Below are 16,387 nucleotides of genomic sequence, written 5' to 3'. Positions count from 1 at the left end.
GAGAAGATTCACTCAACTGATTCCTGGGATGAGGGGATTATCTTATGAGGAAACGTTGGACAAGTTGGACCTGTATACACTGGAGTTTAGAAGAATGAGAGGTGATCTTATTGATCATATAAGATCCTGAGGGGACTAGAAGGGATAGATGTTGAGGGGATGTTTCCCCTTGTGGGAGAGACTAGAACTAGGGGCCACAGTTTAAAAATAAGGGGTCTCCCATTTAAGACAGAGATGAAGAGAATTTTTTTCTCTCAGAGGGTCGTGAGTCTGTGGGACTCTCTTCCCCAGAGAGCGGTGGAGACAGGGTCGTTGAATATTTTTAAGGCTGAGTTAGATAGATTCCTGATTAACAAGGGAATCAAAGTTTATTGTAGGTAGACGGAAAGTAGGGTTGAGGTCACAATCAGATCAGCCATGATCTTATCAAATGGCAGACAGGCTCGAGGGGCCGAATGGCCTACTCCTGCTCTTAATTCATATGTTCGTTTGTAATCCTGCCAGGACTTTCCCAGCAATTCAACACTGAACTGACATCAGTCTTACTCACAGCTACAGGAATGAGATTAGGTGGGAGCAGGCAGCTCTGTAATGAATTGTGGCTGTCACACAGTCACCACAAAGTCACGCTCAAGCTGCTTCCTAGGAACCTGAAACCACTGACAAGAATAGAGAGCTTGAGAAGCCTGAGCTACACACCAAGTGTGCAAAGAATTAAAGAACAGGTTCAGAGTGGCTTTATCTCACCTTAGGCTGACAGGGTGATTAAAAACATATGAAATAGGAGCAGGAGTAGGCCATACGGCCCTTCGAACCTGCTCCGCCATTCAATACGATCATGGATGCTATTCTACCTCAACTCCACTTTCCCGCCCTATTCCCATATCCCGTGATTCCCTTAGTGTTCAAATATCCATCGATCTCAGTCTTGAATATACTCAACAAATATGAATCCACAACCCTCTGGGGTGGAGAATTCCAAAGATTCACAGCCCTCTTAGTGAAGAAATATTTTCTCATCTCGTTCCTAAATGGCCAACCCCTTATCTTGAGATTATGACCCCTAGTTCTAGACTCTCCAGCCAGGGGAAACAACCTCTCAGCATCTACCCTGTTAAGCCCTCTAAGAATTTTATACGTTTCAATGAGATCACCTCTCATTCTTCCAAACTCCAGAGAATATAGGCCCATTCTACGCAATCTCTCCTCATAGGACAACCCTCTCATCCTAGGAATCAATCTAGTGAAACTTCATTGCACCCCCTCTAAGGCAAGTATATCCTTCCTTAGGTAAGGAGAACAAAACTGTACACAATGCTCCAGGTGTGGTCTCACCAGAGCCCTACATAATTGCAGCAAGACCTCCTTACTCTTATATACTTCAACCCCCTTGCAATAAAGGCTAACATACCATTTGCCTTCCTAATTGCTTGCTGTATCTGCATGTTAACTTTCTGTGATTCATTTATAAGGACACCCAAATTCCTCTGAATTTCATCATTTCTTGGTCTTTCACCTTTTAAAAAATATTCTGCTTTTCTATTCTTTCTACCAAAGTGGATAATTTCACATTTCCCCACATTATACTCCATCTGCCATCTTCTCACCCAGTCACTTAACCTGTCTATATCCCTTTAGAGACTCTTTGCATCCTCCTCACAGCTTACTTTCCCACCTAGCATTGTATCATCAGCAAACTTGGATACATTAAACTCGGTCCCCTCATCTAAGTCATTGCTATATATTGTAAACAGCTGAGGCCCAAGCACTGATCCTTGCAGCACTCCACTAGTTACAACCTGCCAACCCGAAAATGACCTGTTTATTCCTACTCTCTGTTTTCTGACCATTAATCAATCCTCAATTCATGCTAATATATTACCATGTCACTGAAAGCAAACATGCAGGTGCAGCAAGCAGTTAGGAAGGCAAATGGTATTTTGGCCTTCATTGCGAGAGGATTTGAGTACAGGAGCAAGGATGTCTTACTGCAGTTATACAGGCCTTGATGAGACCACACCTGGAGTATTGTGTGCAGTTTTGGTCTCCTTACCTAAGAAAGGATATACTTGCCATAGAGGGAGTGCAGTAAAGGTTCACCAGACTGATTTCTGGGATGGCAGGACTGTCGTATGAGGGGAGATTGAGTCGACTCAGCCTGTATTCACTCGAGTTTAGAAGAATGAGAGGGAATCTCATTGAAACGTATCAAATTCTGACAGGGCTAGACAGACTGGATGCGGGGAGGATGTTTCCCCTGGCTGGGAGGTCCAGAACAAGGGGGGTCACAATCTCAAGATACAGGGTAGGACATTTAGGACTGAAATGAGGAGAAATTTCTTCACTCAGAGAGTGGTGAACCTGTGGAATTCTCCACCACAGAAGGCTGTGGAGGCCAAGTCACTGAATATATTTAAGAAGAAGCTAGATGGATTTCTAGACACAAAAGACATCAAGGGGTATGGGGAGAGAACAGGAATATGGTATTGAGATAGAGGATGAGCCATGATCATATTGAATGGCGGAACAGGCTCGAAGGGCCAAATGGCCTACTCCTGCTCCTATTTTCTATGTTTCTATATTACCCCCAATCCCATGAGCCCTAATCTTGTGTGACAACCTCTTGTGTGGCACCTTATCGTTTGAAAATCCAAATATACTACATCTTAGAATCATAGAATCATAGAAGTTTACAACATGGAAACAGGCCCTTCGGCCCAACATGTCCATGTCACCCAGTTTATACCACTAAGCTAGTCCCAATTGCCTGCACTTGGCCCATATCCCTCTATACCCATCTTACCCATGTAACTGTCCAAATGATTTTAAAAGGCAAAATTGTACCTGCCTCTACTACTGCCTCTGGCAGCTCGTTCCAGACACTCACCACCCTTTGAGTGAAAAAATTGCCCCTCTGGACCCTTTTGTATCTCTCCCCTCTCACCTTAAATCTATGCCCCCTCGTTATAGACTCCCCTACCTTTGGGAAAAGATTTTGACTATCTACCTTATCTATGTCCCTCATTATTTTATAGACTTCTATAAGATCACCCCCTAAATCTCCTACTCTCCAGGGAAAAAAGTCTCAGTCTATCCAACCTCTCCCTATAAGTCAAACCATCAAGTCCCGGTAGCATCCTAGTAAATCTTTTCTGCACTCTTTCTAGTTTAATAATATCCTTTCTATAATAGGGTGACCAGAACTGTACACAGTATTCCAAGTGTGGCCTTACTAATGTCTTGTACAACTTCAACAAGACATCCCAACTCCTGTATTCAATGTTCTGACCAATGAAACCAAGCATGCTGAATGCCTTCTTCACCACCCTATCTACCTGTGACTCCACTTTCAAGGAGCTATGAACCTGTACTCCTAGATCTCTTTGTTCTATAACTCTCCCCAACGCCCTACCATTAACGGAGTAGGTCCTGGCCCGATTCGATCTACCAAAATGCATCACCTCACATTTATCTAAATTAAACTCCATCTGCCATTCATCGGCCCACTAGCCCAATTTATCAAGATCCCGTTGCAATCCTAGATAACCTTCTTCACTGTCCACAATGCCACCAATCTTGGTGTCATCTGCAAACTTACTAACCATGCCTCCTAAATTCTCATCCAAATCATTAATATAAATAACAAATAACAGCGGACCCAGCACCGATCCCTGAGGCACACCGCTGGTCACAGGCCTCCAGTTTGAAAAACAACCCTCTACAACCACCCTCTGTCTTCTGTCGTCAATCCAATTTTGTATCCAATTGGCTACCTCACCTTGGATCCCGTGAGATTTAACCTTATGTAACAACCTACCATGCGGTACCTTGTCAAAGGCTTTGCTAAAGTCCATGTAGACCACATCTACTGCACAGCCCTCATCTATCTTCTTGGTTACCCCTTCAAAAAACTCAATCAAATTCGTGAGACATGATTTTCCTCTCACAAAACCATGCTGACTGTTCCTAATCAGTCCCTGCCTCTCCAAATGCCTGTAGATCCTGTCTCTCAGAATACCCTCTAACAACTTACCCACTACAGATGTCAGGCTCACCGGTCTGTAGTTCCCAGGCTTTTCCCTGCCGCCCTTCTTAAACAAAGGCACAACATTTGCTACCCTCCAATCTTCAGGCACCTCACCTGTAGCTGTCGATGTAGCTGTCGATGATTCAAATATCTCTTTGATTAACATTTATGTCATTACGTTGATAGTTTCTTTTTCTGTCAAATCAACAGTATTTTTAATTTGTGTAAGTGATAGCCCTGTCTCTCTGGTGTGTGTGTGTGTGTGTGTGTGTATAAGTGGAATTTCACAATCTCCAGAACCAGGTGAGTCACAGACGGGGAGGGGAAGGGGGTTTCGTAGACACAAGTTCTGCGATAGGTGTGTCGGTATTTTTAGAAACAATGAGCTCACTGGTGGGAAAGGTCAAAGTGATTTAGAATGTCAAAGCTATTCGTTTTTTTTGTTGTAAAAACTTACCTAATTTGCATTAAGTTTTTTTTGGTGAATCATTTTGCAGTTAGAGACAGACGAGGAAAGGTTGTGCTTCAACCACACAGGAAGTACTGTAAACACAGACCTGTGCTTCCCCACAGTAACCGCGACCTTTTGGATTCCTGTTGGGAACATGGACCCAAATGGAAAAGGATAAAGCTCCAGAATCCGCTATTTCATATCATTCCCCTTCAATCCTTTCCAAAATACGGGAAATGACTACGTTTCTGTTCAATGACTGTTAGACCATCAGATTCATCTGTTTACAACAAACTATTTAACAGTGACTGGAAATGAAATTGCATCAATCTCTGACGCGAGCCCCTCCCACACTGCTCAAATACAAGCAGCATCCTGTCCTCAGTTGTCTTCACAAGTACAGTGAGTTCAGTCACATTGTTGCCGTGAAATGTTCTCGTCAACCAGGACTTGGAGATTTGCCCTCAGACTTAAAAGGAAATCAAAGAATTACTGCACTTGGGGAATTTCAGGGCTGATCTCACCTGGAATAACTTTTACATTTAAATTCAGTATGTTCTGAATTTGCTGATATCGGTCAAGGAAGCAATTAGGACACTACAACGGGCCTCATTGTCCCTTGGACTAGAGAAGTGAATACTCAGTCAGGGTTTCTATTCCTGATTACTATCCAATGACCACTACCGGTAAGTGCACTCTGTGGCTGAATAGTTTGCCAACACTCACTGTCAAGCTCAGACTTGAAGAATGGCCACTGGGCAAGGTACTTGAGGGCTGCCAATGCCTAAGGAACTGTACCCCAGTGCTTTCAAGCGAGGAAGAGACAAGATGTATGACAATTGAGAAACAAAACAATAAAACATTTTAAAAGAAATGGCACTAGATCATACAGTGGGTTAAAACATCCTCCTTCCATCTCCGGTACCTGGATTTGAATCAAACCTCGATGATGGGATGAAAACGTCTTCTCTCTGCTGGGTGTTAGGTTCCTTTATGAAATTAGTTTGAGGCAATCTCAACTTAATTCCTATGGAGTGGCCCACAGCTCAAAATGGTCCTCAATCAGAACAGATTGGGAATCTCATGCAGAGGGCTGGTTTGGGAAGGGGAAAAATTCATGCTGATGTGCTTTTGAGATTGAATTACATAGAATTTACAACACAGAAACAGGCCATTTGTCCCAATTTGTCCATGCCAGTGTTTATGCGCCATACGAGCCTCCTTCCATCCCTCTTCATCTAACCGAATCAGTATAACCTTCTATTCCTTTCTCCCTCATGTGTTTATCTAGCTTCCCCTTAAATACATCTATGCTATTCGCCTCAACTACTCCACGTGGTCTTTGACTCAACCGGTTGGCTTTTATTTTAATAATTGATTCAGGCTTCTCTTTACCACCCCTCCCCATATCAGTTTTTGGGATATTTTTCCACTGTTTAATTTTCATGTGCAATGCACCATTCTCAGCTTGCGTGTGGTGCCAATTGCTTGCAGTCTGACTGGAGCTTTCCTCCTGCACGCCCGCTTTCACACTCTGTACCCATGCTCCTCTGCTCTGCATTAATACCATTTTAAATTATAAATACCTGATAACATTTGATAGGTATGGAAAAAAATGGATTGCAACACCTGAAGTCAGATGACGTGCTGCTTGACAAACTGAAGTTTGAAGACTGCCCGGTGCCATTTCCAGCTTTTGTGCAATGGGGAGTTCTTTAACCAGCATCCATAGTGGCAGAGAAACTGCTCCATCCCTGGGATAGAGCCGTGCAAGCTTTCAATCCCAGAGATAGAGCGGTTTCTCTGCCATTATGCATGCTGGATAAAGAGATCTCCATTCCACAAAAGCCGTTTCTTTCACCCACTGCCGCCTCGCACTTACCTGCGTGGCCATGTTTTAAGTTAATTTAAAACGGACTTGGTGCATTGAAGGCTGTCCGTAATTCATAATTTGCGAATGTCTGTGGTTTGAAGGTGCAGCTTGTATCTATTACAATGTAAGTTATTTGGGACAATGGGAAAGTGTCCATTTTTTTTGCAGGTATCTGCTTTTTGGGGGTATCCATTTGTATAGGTTTCACTGTATATTCAATTCCCTTTTGAAAGTTACTATTGATTCTGCTTCCACTATCCTTTCAGGCCACGCATTCCAGATCATAACAACTCACTGCCTAAAAAAAATTGTCTTCATCTCCCCTCTGGTTCTTTTGCCAATTACCTTAAATCTGTGTCCTCTGGTTACCAGCCCTCCCATCAGTGAAAACAGTTTGTCCCTATTTACTAAATCAAAACCCGCCATAATTTTGAACTCCTCTATCAAATCTCTTCTTAAGCTTCTTTGATCTAAGGAGAACAATCCCAATTTCTCTAGTCTCTCCACATAACTGAAGTCCGGCATCCCTGGTACCATTCCAGATTCGAAATCTCCTCTGTACCCTCTCTAAGGCCTTGACATCCTTCCTAAAATGTGGTGCCCAGAATTGGCCACAATACTCCAGCTGTGGGATAACCAGTGATTTATAAAAGTTCCTTCCTTGCTTTTGTACTCTATGCCTCTATTTATAAAGCTTAGGATCCCGTATGCTTTTTTAACACTCTAATCAACTTGTCCTGCCACCTTCAAAGATTTGTGTACGTAAACCCCCAGGTCTCTCTGTTCCTGCTTCCCTTTAAAATTGTGCCATTTAGTTTATATTGCCTCTCCTCATACTTCCTTCCAAAATGCATAACTTCACACTTCTCCACATTAAATTTCATCTGCCGTGTGTCTGCCCATTTCATTAGTCTGTCTATGTCCTCCAGAAGTCTGTTACTATCCTCCTCATCTGCAAACTTTGAAATTATGCTCTGTATACCCAACTCCAGGTCGTGCATAGATATCAAAAAGAGCAGTGCTCCTAACAGGCCAGGCAGCAAAAGGAAGGCAAGTTTCCTTCCCTAAAGGATATTAGTGAGCCAGTTGAGTTTTTACGACAATCCAACAGCTTTGTGGTCACTTTAACTGAAAGCAGTTTTAGTTTAATTTCCAGATTATTTTTCTAACTGAATTCAAATTCACAAACTGCCCTAGTGGGATTTTGAACTCATGGATTATTAGTCCAATAACATAACCACTGCGCTACCGTACCTGCCGCTTAAAACCAAACGGCGTGTAAAACGGATGGGCGATTTGATCGTGTCAGTTTTCTGCCGGGGAGGTTGGGTTAAAATTACCCACTAAGACTTGAGCTCATAATCTAGACTGACACTTAAGTGCAGTACTGAGAGAATGCTGCACTGTTGAAAATGCTGCCCTTTAGGGTGAGATGTTAAATTGATGCCCTGTCTGCTTGTTCAGGTGGACATAAAAGATCCCATTGCACTATTTAAAGAACAGGGAGTTCTTGCAGTACCCTGTCCAGCAATTATCTCTCAACCAAGACCATCAAAAACAGATTAACTGGTCATTCACCTCATTGCAGTTTGTGGAACCTGCTGTGAGCAACTGGTTGCCATGTTTTTTTTTAATATTCGTTCATGGGATGTGGGCGTCGCTGGCGAGGCCGGCATTTATTGCCTATCCCTAATTGCCCTTGAGAAGGTGGTGGTGAGCCACCTTATTGAACCGCTGCAGTCCGTGTGGTGAAGGTTCTCCCACAGTGCTGTTAGGTAGGGAGTTCCAGGATTTTGACCCAGTGACGATGAAGGAACGGCGATATATTTCCAAGTCGGGATGGTGTGTGACTTGGAGGGGAACGTGCAGGTGGTGTTGTTCTCATGTGCCTGCTGCTCTTGTCCTTCTAGGTGGTAGAGGTCGTGGGTTTGGGAGGTGCTGTCGAAGAAGCCTTGGCGAGTTGCTGCAGTGCATCCTGTGGATGGTACACACTGCAGCCACTGCGCACCGGTGGTGAAGGGAGTGAATGTTTAGGGTGGTGGATGGGGTGCCAATCAAGCAGGTGCTTTGTCCTGGATGGTGTCGAGCTTCTTGAGTGTTGTTGGAGCTGCACTCATCCAGGCAAGTGGAGAGTATTCCATCACACTCCTGACTTGTGCCTTGTAGATGGTGGAAAGGCTTTGGGGAGTCAGGAGGTGAGTCACTCGCCGCAGAATACCCAGCCTCTGACCTGCTCTTGTAGCCACAGTATTTATATGGCTGGTCCAGTTAAGTTTCTGGTCAATGGTGACCCCCAGAATGTTGATAGTGGGGGATTCGGCGATGGTAATGCCGTTGAATGTCAAGGGGAGGTGGTTAGACTCTCTCTTGTTGGAGATTGTCATTGCCTGGCACTTGTCTGGCATGAATGTTACTTGCCACTTATGAGCCCAAGCATGGACGTTGTCCAGGTCTTGCTGCAGGCGAGCTCGGACTGCTTCATTATTTGAGGGGTTGCGAATGGAACTGAACACTGTGCAATCATCAGCGAACATCATCATTTCTGACCTTATGATGGAGGGAAGGTCATTGATGAAGCAGCTGAAGATGGTTGGGCCTAGGACACTGCCCTGAGGAACTCCTGCAGCAATGTCCAGGGGCTGAGATGATTGGCCTCCAACAACCACCACCATCTTCCTTTGTGCTAGGTATGACTCCAGCCACTGGAGGGTTTTCCCCCTGATTCCCATTGACTTCAATTTTACTAGGACTCCTTGGTGCCACACTCGGTCAAATGCTGCCTTGATGTCAAGGGCAGTCACTCTCTCCTCACCTCTGGAATTCAGCCTACAAAATTTGCCTACAAAAGAACAATGACTACATTTCAAAAGTTAATCATTGGCTGTGAACTGCTTTAATACATCCTGAGGATGAAAAATGTGCTATATAAATGCAAGTAGTTCTCTCAATTAGGTACAGGAGTTTAACCAAGTGTGGTTAAAAATAAAAACTTTTATGTCACCACAAAAGTAGTTTTGTCAAAGCCAAGTAACTGTCACTCTTTGGAATTTCTGACTATTTGGCCACAGAAGTATTTTGGTATAATTTATATTAACCTGATGACATTAAGTTAAATTTAGCTCACGAGATTAATTCTACAACATGCAGTTTCTGGGAAATATATATTAGATTCAGATGAGGCATTTGTTCAGAATGGTACTTCCCACATATCACTTCAACTTAAGACAATGAAGGCTCATATCGACATTCCAGTAAATGTTCACACTCATTATGTGGGCATGGGTCCATTCATTTGAGGCAGCAGGTATGTAGCTGCCAGGAAACCCTCACCTAGGAGGGCAGAAGCTGGTTTAATTGGTGACTCAATTGGCCAATGCCTGGACATGGTCAGCTTGGAGGATAAGCCCTTTGCTACTGGGATCAGACTAAAAGAGAATATTAGAAGGTCTAAGATAGGTTAGAGTGCATGTGTGCAAACGCATGAAGCGTGGTAAATAGGTTGGTGAGCTGTAGGTGCAAATAGCCACATGGGAATATGATGTAGTGGCAATAACGGAGACCTGGCTCCAAAAAGGGCAGGATTGGATACTAAATATTCCTGGATACAAGGTGTTCAGGAAAGATAGCAAGGAAAAAAGGAGGAGGGGTGGCAGTATTGATTAAGAATATTGCAGTGCTGGAGAGAGAGGATGGAATCTATTTGGTTAGAGTTAAGAAACAACAGAGGTGCCATTACACTACTGGGTGTATTCTATAGGCCACCAACTAGTGGGAAGGATATAGAGGAGCAAATTTGCAGGGAAATTACAGAGAGGTGCAAGAACTTTAGAGTAGTGATAATTGGGGACTTCAACTATCCTAATATACACTGGGATAGTAATAGTGTAAAGTGCAAAGAGGGGGAGGAATTTCTGAAGTGTGTTCAGGAGAACTTTCTTGATCAGTATATTTCCGGCCCAATGAGGAAGGAGGCATTGCTGGATCTGGTTCTGGGGAATGAGGTGGGTCAAGTAGAGCAAGTGTCAGTGGGGGAACATTTAGGGAACAGTGATCATAGTATCATAAGGTTTAGATTAGTTATGGAAAAGAACAAGGAGCAATCTAGAGTAAAAGTACTTAATTGTAGGAGAGCCAATTTCAATGGGTTGAGAACAGATCTGGCCCAGGTAAATTGGAATCAAACAGTGTCAGGGGAAACTGTAATCAAACAACGGGCGGCCTTTAAAGAGGAGATGGTTCGGGTACAGTTTAGGTACATTCCCATGAGGGGAAAAAGTAAGGCAACCAAAGCCGGGGCTCCCTGAATGATGAAAGAAATAGAGAGTAAGATGAAGTAGAAAAAGGGGGCATATGACAGATGTCAGGTTGATAATACAAGTGAGAACCAGGCTGAATATAGAAAGTACCGAGGATAAGTGAAAAAGGAAATAAGAGGGGCAAAGAGAGAGACTGGCAGCTAACATAAAATGGAATCCAAAAGTCTTCTATAGGCATATAAATAGTAAACGCGTAATAATAGGAGGGGTGGGGCTGATTAGGGACCAAAAAGGAGATCTACGCATGGAGGCAGAGGGCATGGCTGAGGTACTAAATGAGTACTTTGCATCTGTCTTTATCAAGAAAGAAGATGCTGTCAAAATCACAGTAAAAGAAGAGGTAGTTGAGATACTGGATGGGCTAAAAATTGATAAAGATGAGGTTCTAGAATGGCTGGCTATACTTAAAGTAGATAAGTCACCTGGTCCGGATCGGATGCATCCTAGGTTGTTGAGGGTAGTAAGGGTGGAAAATGCAGTGGTGCTGGCCATAATCTTCCAATCCTCCTTAGATATGGGGGTGGTGCCAGAAGACTGGATAATTGCAAATGTTACACCCTTGTTCATAAAAGGGTGTAAGGATAAACCCAGCAACCACAGGCCAGTCAGTTTAACCTTGGTGGTGGGGAAGCTTTTAGAAAGAATAATCCGGGACAGAATTAACAGTCACTTGGACAAGTATGGATTAATAAAGGAAAGCCAGCATGGATTTGTTAAAGGCAAATCATGTTTAACTAACTTGATTGAGTTTTTTGATGAGGTAACAGAGAGGGTTGATGAGGGCAATGCGGTTGATGTTGTGTATATGGACTTTCAAAAGACGTTTGATAAAGTGCCACATAATAGGTTTGTCAGCAAAATTAAAGCCCATGGGATAAAAGGGGCAGTGGCAGCATGGATAAGAAATTAGCTAAGTGACAGGAAACAGAGAGTAGTGATGAACTGTTGTTATTTGGACTGGAGGAAGGTATAGAGTGGTGTGCCCCAAGGATCGGTATTAGGACCACTGCTTTTTTTGATATATATTAATGACTTGGATGTGGGTATACAGGGCACAGTTTCAAAATTTGCAGATGACACAAAACTTGGAAATGTAGCAAACAGAGAAGAGGATAGTAATAGACTTCAAGAGGACACAGACAGGCTGGTGAATGGGTGGACATGTGGCAGATGAAGTTTAATGCAGAGAAGTTTTGGCAGGAAGAATGAGGCAAGGCAATATAAACTAAATGGTACAATTCTAAAAGGGGTGCAGGAACAGAGAGACCTGGGGGTATATGTGCACAAATCTTTGAAGGTGGCAGGACAGGTTGAGAAAGTGGTTAATAAAGCATACGGGATCCTGGGCTTTATAAATAGAGGCATAAAGCACAAAAGCAAGGAAGTTATGTTGAAACTTTATAAAACAGTGGTTCGGCCACAACTGGAGTATTGTGTCCAATTCTGGGCACCGCACTTTAGGAAGGATGTAAAGGCCATAGAGAGGGTGCAGAAAAGATTTACTAGAATAGTTCCAGGGATGAGGGACTTCAGTTCCTTAGAGCAGAGAAGGTTGAGAGGTGATTTGATAGAAGTATTCAAAATCATGAAGGGTTTAGATGAAGTAAATAAAGAGAAACTGTTGCCATTGGTGGAATGGTCAAGAACCAGAGGACACAGATTTAGGGTGATTGGCAAAAGAACCAATGGTGACATGAGGAAAAACTTTTTTACGCAGCGAATTGTTATGATTGGGAATGTGCTGCCTGAAAGGGTGGTGGAAGCAGATTCAACCGCAGCTTTCTAAAAGGAATTGGATAAATACTTGAAGGGAAAAAATTTGTAGGGTTATGGGGAAAGAGCGGGGGAATGGGTCTAACTGGATTGCTCTTATAAAGAGCCGGCACGAATTCGACGGGCCGAATGGCCTCCTTCTGCACTATAACGATTCAATGATTCTACTTGTCCAACTAAGGGAATAATAAGGAAACAAAGAAGCACGCGGTCAGGGACAGTCTCGTTTGTTTTGAGGCCAAGAGAGTAAGGTGCTCTCTTAAAGCTCAGGGCTGACCATTTTCAGGGAGTGTTCTGCTCAGAAGAATGCATTTAGCCCACTAACAGGGACAGTGCATTTTTATGGAAACAATTTGAAGTAAGGTGAGATTTCCTATAAATCTTTATCTTGGACATTCATTTATTCTTTGTAAAACAAATCAGCCAGTTAATTTATAATTAGCTATGTCTCACTAAAGTGTTCATCAGGCTGCCTTTCAGATGATCAGAGAAGTTCGCATGGTGGCAAAAATGGGATTTCACTCTCCAGTTCATACAAAAGGCTTCATTGTTACGGCCCCTCAGGTAACACTGTCACATGAATAGATATTGAGCAGTAAACTCCTGATCATAAAGGACACAGGGTCCACTATGGAAGAGACCAGAGCTGAATCCGAATGAATATCTGGTGCAGACCTGAAATTTGTAACACCAACACTTACAGAGCTTAACAAGGATGGAGACTGAATACATCATGGTTACCTTCAGATATCAGAAAAGCAATCTGTTTCAACAGACCAGAGGATGTATTTTTGTAGGAAGAATCAAAAACTCCAAATTTAAGAAACGTTTAACCTTCTTTCCTTCTTCACCAACCATCCCTTCAACAGTACTTAATGCTACCAAAGAGCCTCTGTTTATTTATGTTTAAATCCAGGAATTTTTATCCTAAATTCCCCTCCTTGCTTGAATAACCCTCCTTCAAGTTACTCCTTTTTCTGCTGTTCATATTTTTCTGTTCTCTCAGATGCACAAATAAAATAAACTCAACCACCGACATCACGATACAAAATAAACAAATAAAGCAAAATTTCACTTGTCACACAAGCCGTCACATTCTGGTAGTCCAGGGTGAAGCCCATACTGGGATCACTAGGCAAGGTCCACATTTGGGAAGCCAATTGCAGGGGGCCACATTCTGGGACTCTAGCATGAGAATTATGCTTGGGTATACTGACAGAAATACAAAGAGAAGGCCTAAGGTTTGCTGACACACTCGTCTGGTCAACATTAGGTCTGCAGCATTCTCTGCAATACCATTGTTTTACAGTTGTGTAAGCAAGATCAGGCCAGTCAGTTTAACCTCGGTGGTGGGAAAACGTTTAGAAACGATAATCCGGGACAGAATTAGCAGTCACTTGGAGAATTGTGGATTGATTAGGGAAAACCAGCACGGATTTGTTAAAGGCAAATCGTGTTTAACTAACTTGATAGTTTTTGATGAGGTAACAGAGGGTAGATGAGGGCAATGCGGTTGATGTGGTGTATATGGACTTTCAAAAGGCGTTTGCTAAAGTGCCGCATAATAGGCTTGTCATCAAGATTGAAGCCCATGGAATAAAGGGGGCAGTAGCAGCATAGATAGAAAATTGGCTAAGTAACAGGAAGCAGAGAGTAGTGGTGAACTGTTGTTTTTCGGACTGGAGGGAGGTGTACAGTGGTGTTCCCCAGGGGTCGGTACTAGGACCACTGCTTTTTTTGATATATATTAATGACTTGGACTTGGGTGTACAGGGCACAATTTCAAAATTTGAAATGACACAAAACTTGGAAATGTAGCGAACAGTGAGCAGGATATTAATAGACTTCAAGAGGATGTAGACAGGCTGGTGAAATGGGCAGACGTGTGGCAGATGAAATTTAACGCAGAAAAATGCGAATTGATATATTTTGGGAAGAAGAACAAGGAGAGGCAATATAAACAAGAGGGCACGATTCTAAAAGGGGTGCAGGAACAGAGAGATCTGGGGGTATGTGTGCACAAATCGTTGAAGGTGGCAGGACAGGTTGAGAAAAGCTGTTAAAAAAGCATATGGGATCCTGGGCTTTATAAATAGAGGCATAGAGTACAAAAGCAAGGAAGTCATGGTGAACCTTTATAAATCATTGGTTCAGCCTCAACTGGAGTATTCTGACCAGTTTTGGGCACCGCACTTTAGGAAAGATATGAAGGCCTTAGAGAGGGTACAGAAAAGATTTACTGGAATGATTCCAGGGATGAGGGACTTTAATTACGTGGATAGACTGGAGAAGCTGGGGTTGTTCTCCATGGAACAGAGAAGATTGAGTGGAGATTTGATAGAGGTATTTAAAATCGTGACGGGTCTAGACATAGTAGAGAGAAACTGTTCCCATTGGCGGAAGGGTCAAGAACCAGAGGACATAGATTTAAGGTGATTGGCAAAAGAACCAAAGGTGACATGAGGGAAAACTTTTTGACACAGCAAGTGGTTATGATCAGGAATGCACTGCCTGAGGGGGTGGTGGAGGCAGATTCAATCATGGCTTTGAAAAGGGAACTGGATAAGTATTTGAAAGGAAAAAAATTGCAGGGCTTTGGGGATAGGGTGGGGGAGTGGGACTAGCTGGATTGCTCTTGCATTGAACCAGCGCCGACACAATGGGCCGAAGGGCCTCTTTCTGTGCTGCAACCTTTCTATGATTCTAAGATAACTACATTTCATATGTACAGGGTTTCGAGGTTAATAGAGCACCCTCTGCTGGACAATAGTAGTTTCAACAATGTATATTTAGTTAAATAATGATTTACATGCAAAACATGGAACCATTGGCTCTAGGATTCATAGTGAAAGAGATAAAGAATCAAACTGTCCTGTAACAGGAGTCTGTCTCCCGAGTTTGTTATATAGTCTAGACATCGAGAAGTGTAAAACCATATTGACTACATATCAGGACAATATAAATACAGCTCAAGTTGTAGTGGTAATTCATTTATTCAATTTAATCATAGTTTCTGGCTCTCCATGTGTTTCTTTGTAAATGCTAATTCTTTTCTTCTAAACTCTAGTTTTAACTTTTCTTGCCCTCTCACTCACTTAATTATATAAGAGGTGAAATTCATTAATCTGCTCCAACCAGCTCTTTGTAAGCTTCACAGAACACCACATAGATAAACACTGACACTTCATTCTTTGCAAAGTGCCCATTTTCTCCTTCAGTGATAACTTATTGTCAAGACCTTATTGCTCCTTATAAAATATCTAGGTGATCAATATACATTTTACAAAAGCATCAATACAATTCATTTTAGAACACAAATCCATCAATACAATGTCCTGAGAAAAGTCACCAATTCACATAGTGTGCACTATTATATAAAAACCCACATATGTACATATTCAAAGTGTGCAATATATTACAGAAGACTCCACATTAAAGTTCTTTGAATGAGAACTACTAATCCCTATTAAGCACCCTAATACTTGGTCAGTATGGACACACACTCATGCACAAAAAACAGGACAAACCAAGGTTTTGTTACTAGAGGAGGAGGGGAGTTAGTTTCAACCTCATCCCAGATAATGATTGAGATTTTTTTTTTAAATAATGCAGAAAGGATAAAGAACTGATCCTGTCAAATTTTTAAATGGGGATTCGGTGACAAACTGTATTAAATTGGCTAACTTTACATTGTTATAAAATTAATAAGTCAGTTGGCCTCACCCACTTGTGAGTTTGAAAGTGGGTACAGATGATTCCAACAGAAAGGGGCCATTTCTCCTCCTCATAAGATTGAATTGATTCTTGCCCTTTCTGGGCTTTCTTGGAGAGCACTTGTAAGTCCAAGTGAAATGTCCTGAACATGAGGAAGAAAACAATGAATACATTCCTCATACAGCAAGGAGCAAGATATCAAAAAGTTAAATAAATATAACTAGTTAAAGCTA

At 42.5% G+C, this 16,387-nt stretch overlaps 1 protein-coding gene across 1 annotated transcript in view; it reads left to right on the top strand.

Annotated features, from left to right (window-relative positions):
• The first annotated feature begins 5,136 nt into the window (after nt 1–5,136).
• The window catches only part of f8 (coagulation factor VIII, procoagulant component), a 68,253-nt gene continuing 57,002 nt past the window's right edge, over nt 5,137–16,387 (top strand). The window contains exon 1 of the mRNA XM_067996942.1: nt 5,137–5,164. Coding sequence (XP_067853043.1) covers nt 5,152–5,164 — 13 coding nt within the window. The 5' untranslated portion in view covers nt 5,137–5,151. The remainder of the gene's footprint in view (nt 5,165–16,387) is intronic.

The sequence above is a fragment of the Heptranchias perlo genome, chromosome 15 (genome assembly GCF_035084215.1).
Source record: "Heptranchias perlo isolate sHepPer1 chromosome 15, sHepPer1.hap1, whole genome shotgun sequence".
In the NCBI taxonomy this organism is placed as follows: Eukaryota; Metazoa; Chordata; class Chondrichthyes; order Hexanchiformes; family Hexanchidae; genus Heptranchias; species Heptranchias perlo.
The sequence above is the reverse complement of the archived record's forward strand: the minus strand, read 5'-3'. Positions and strand labels throughout refer to the sequence as shown.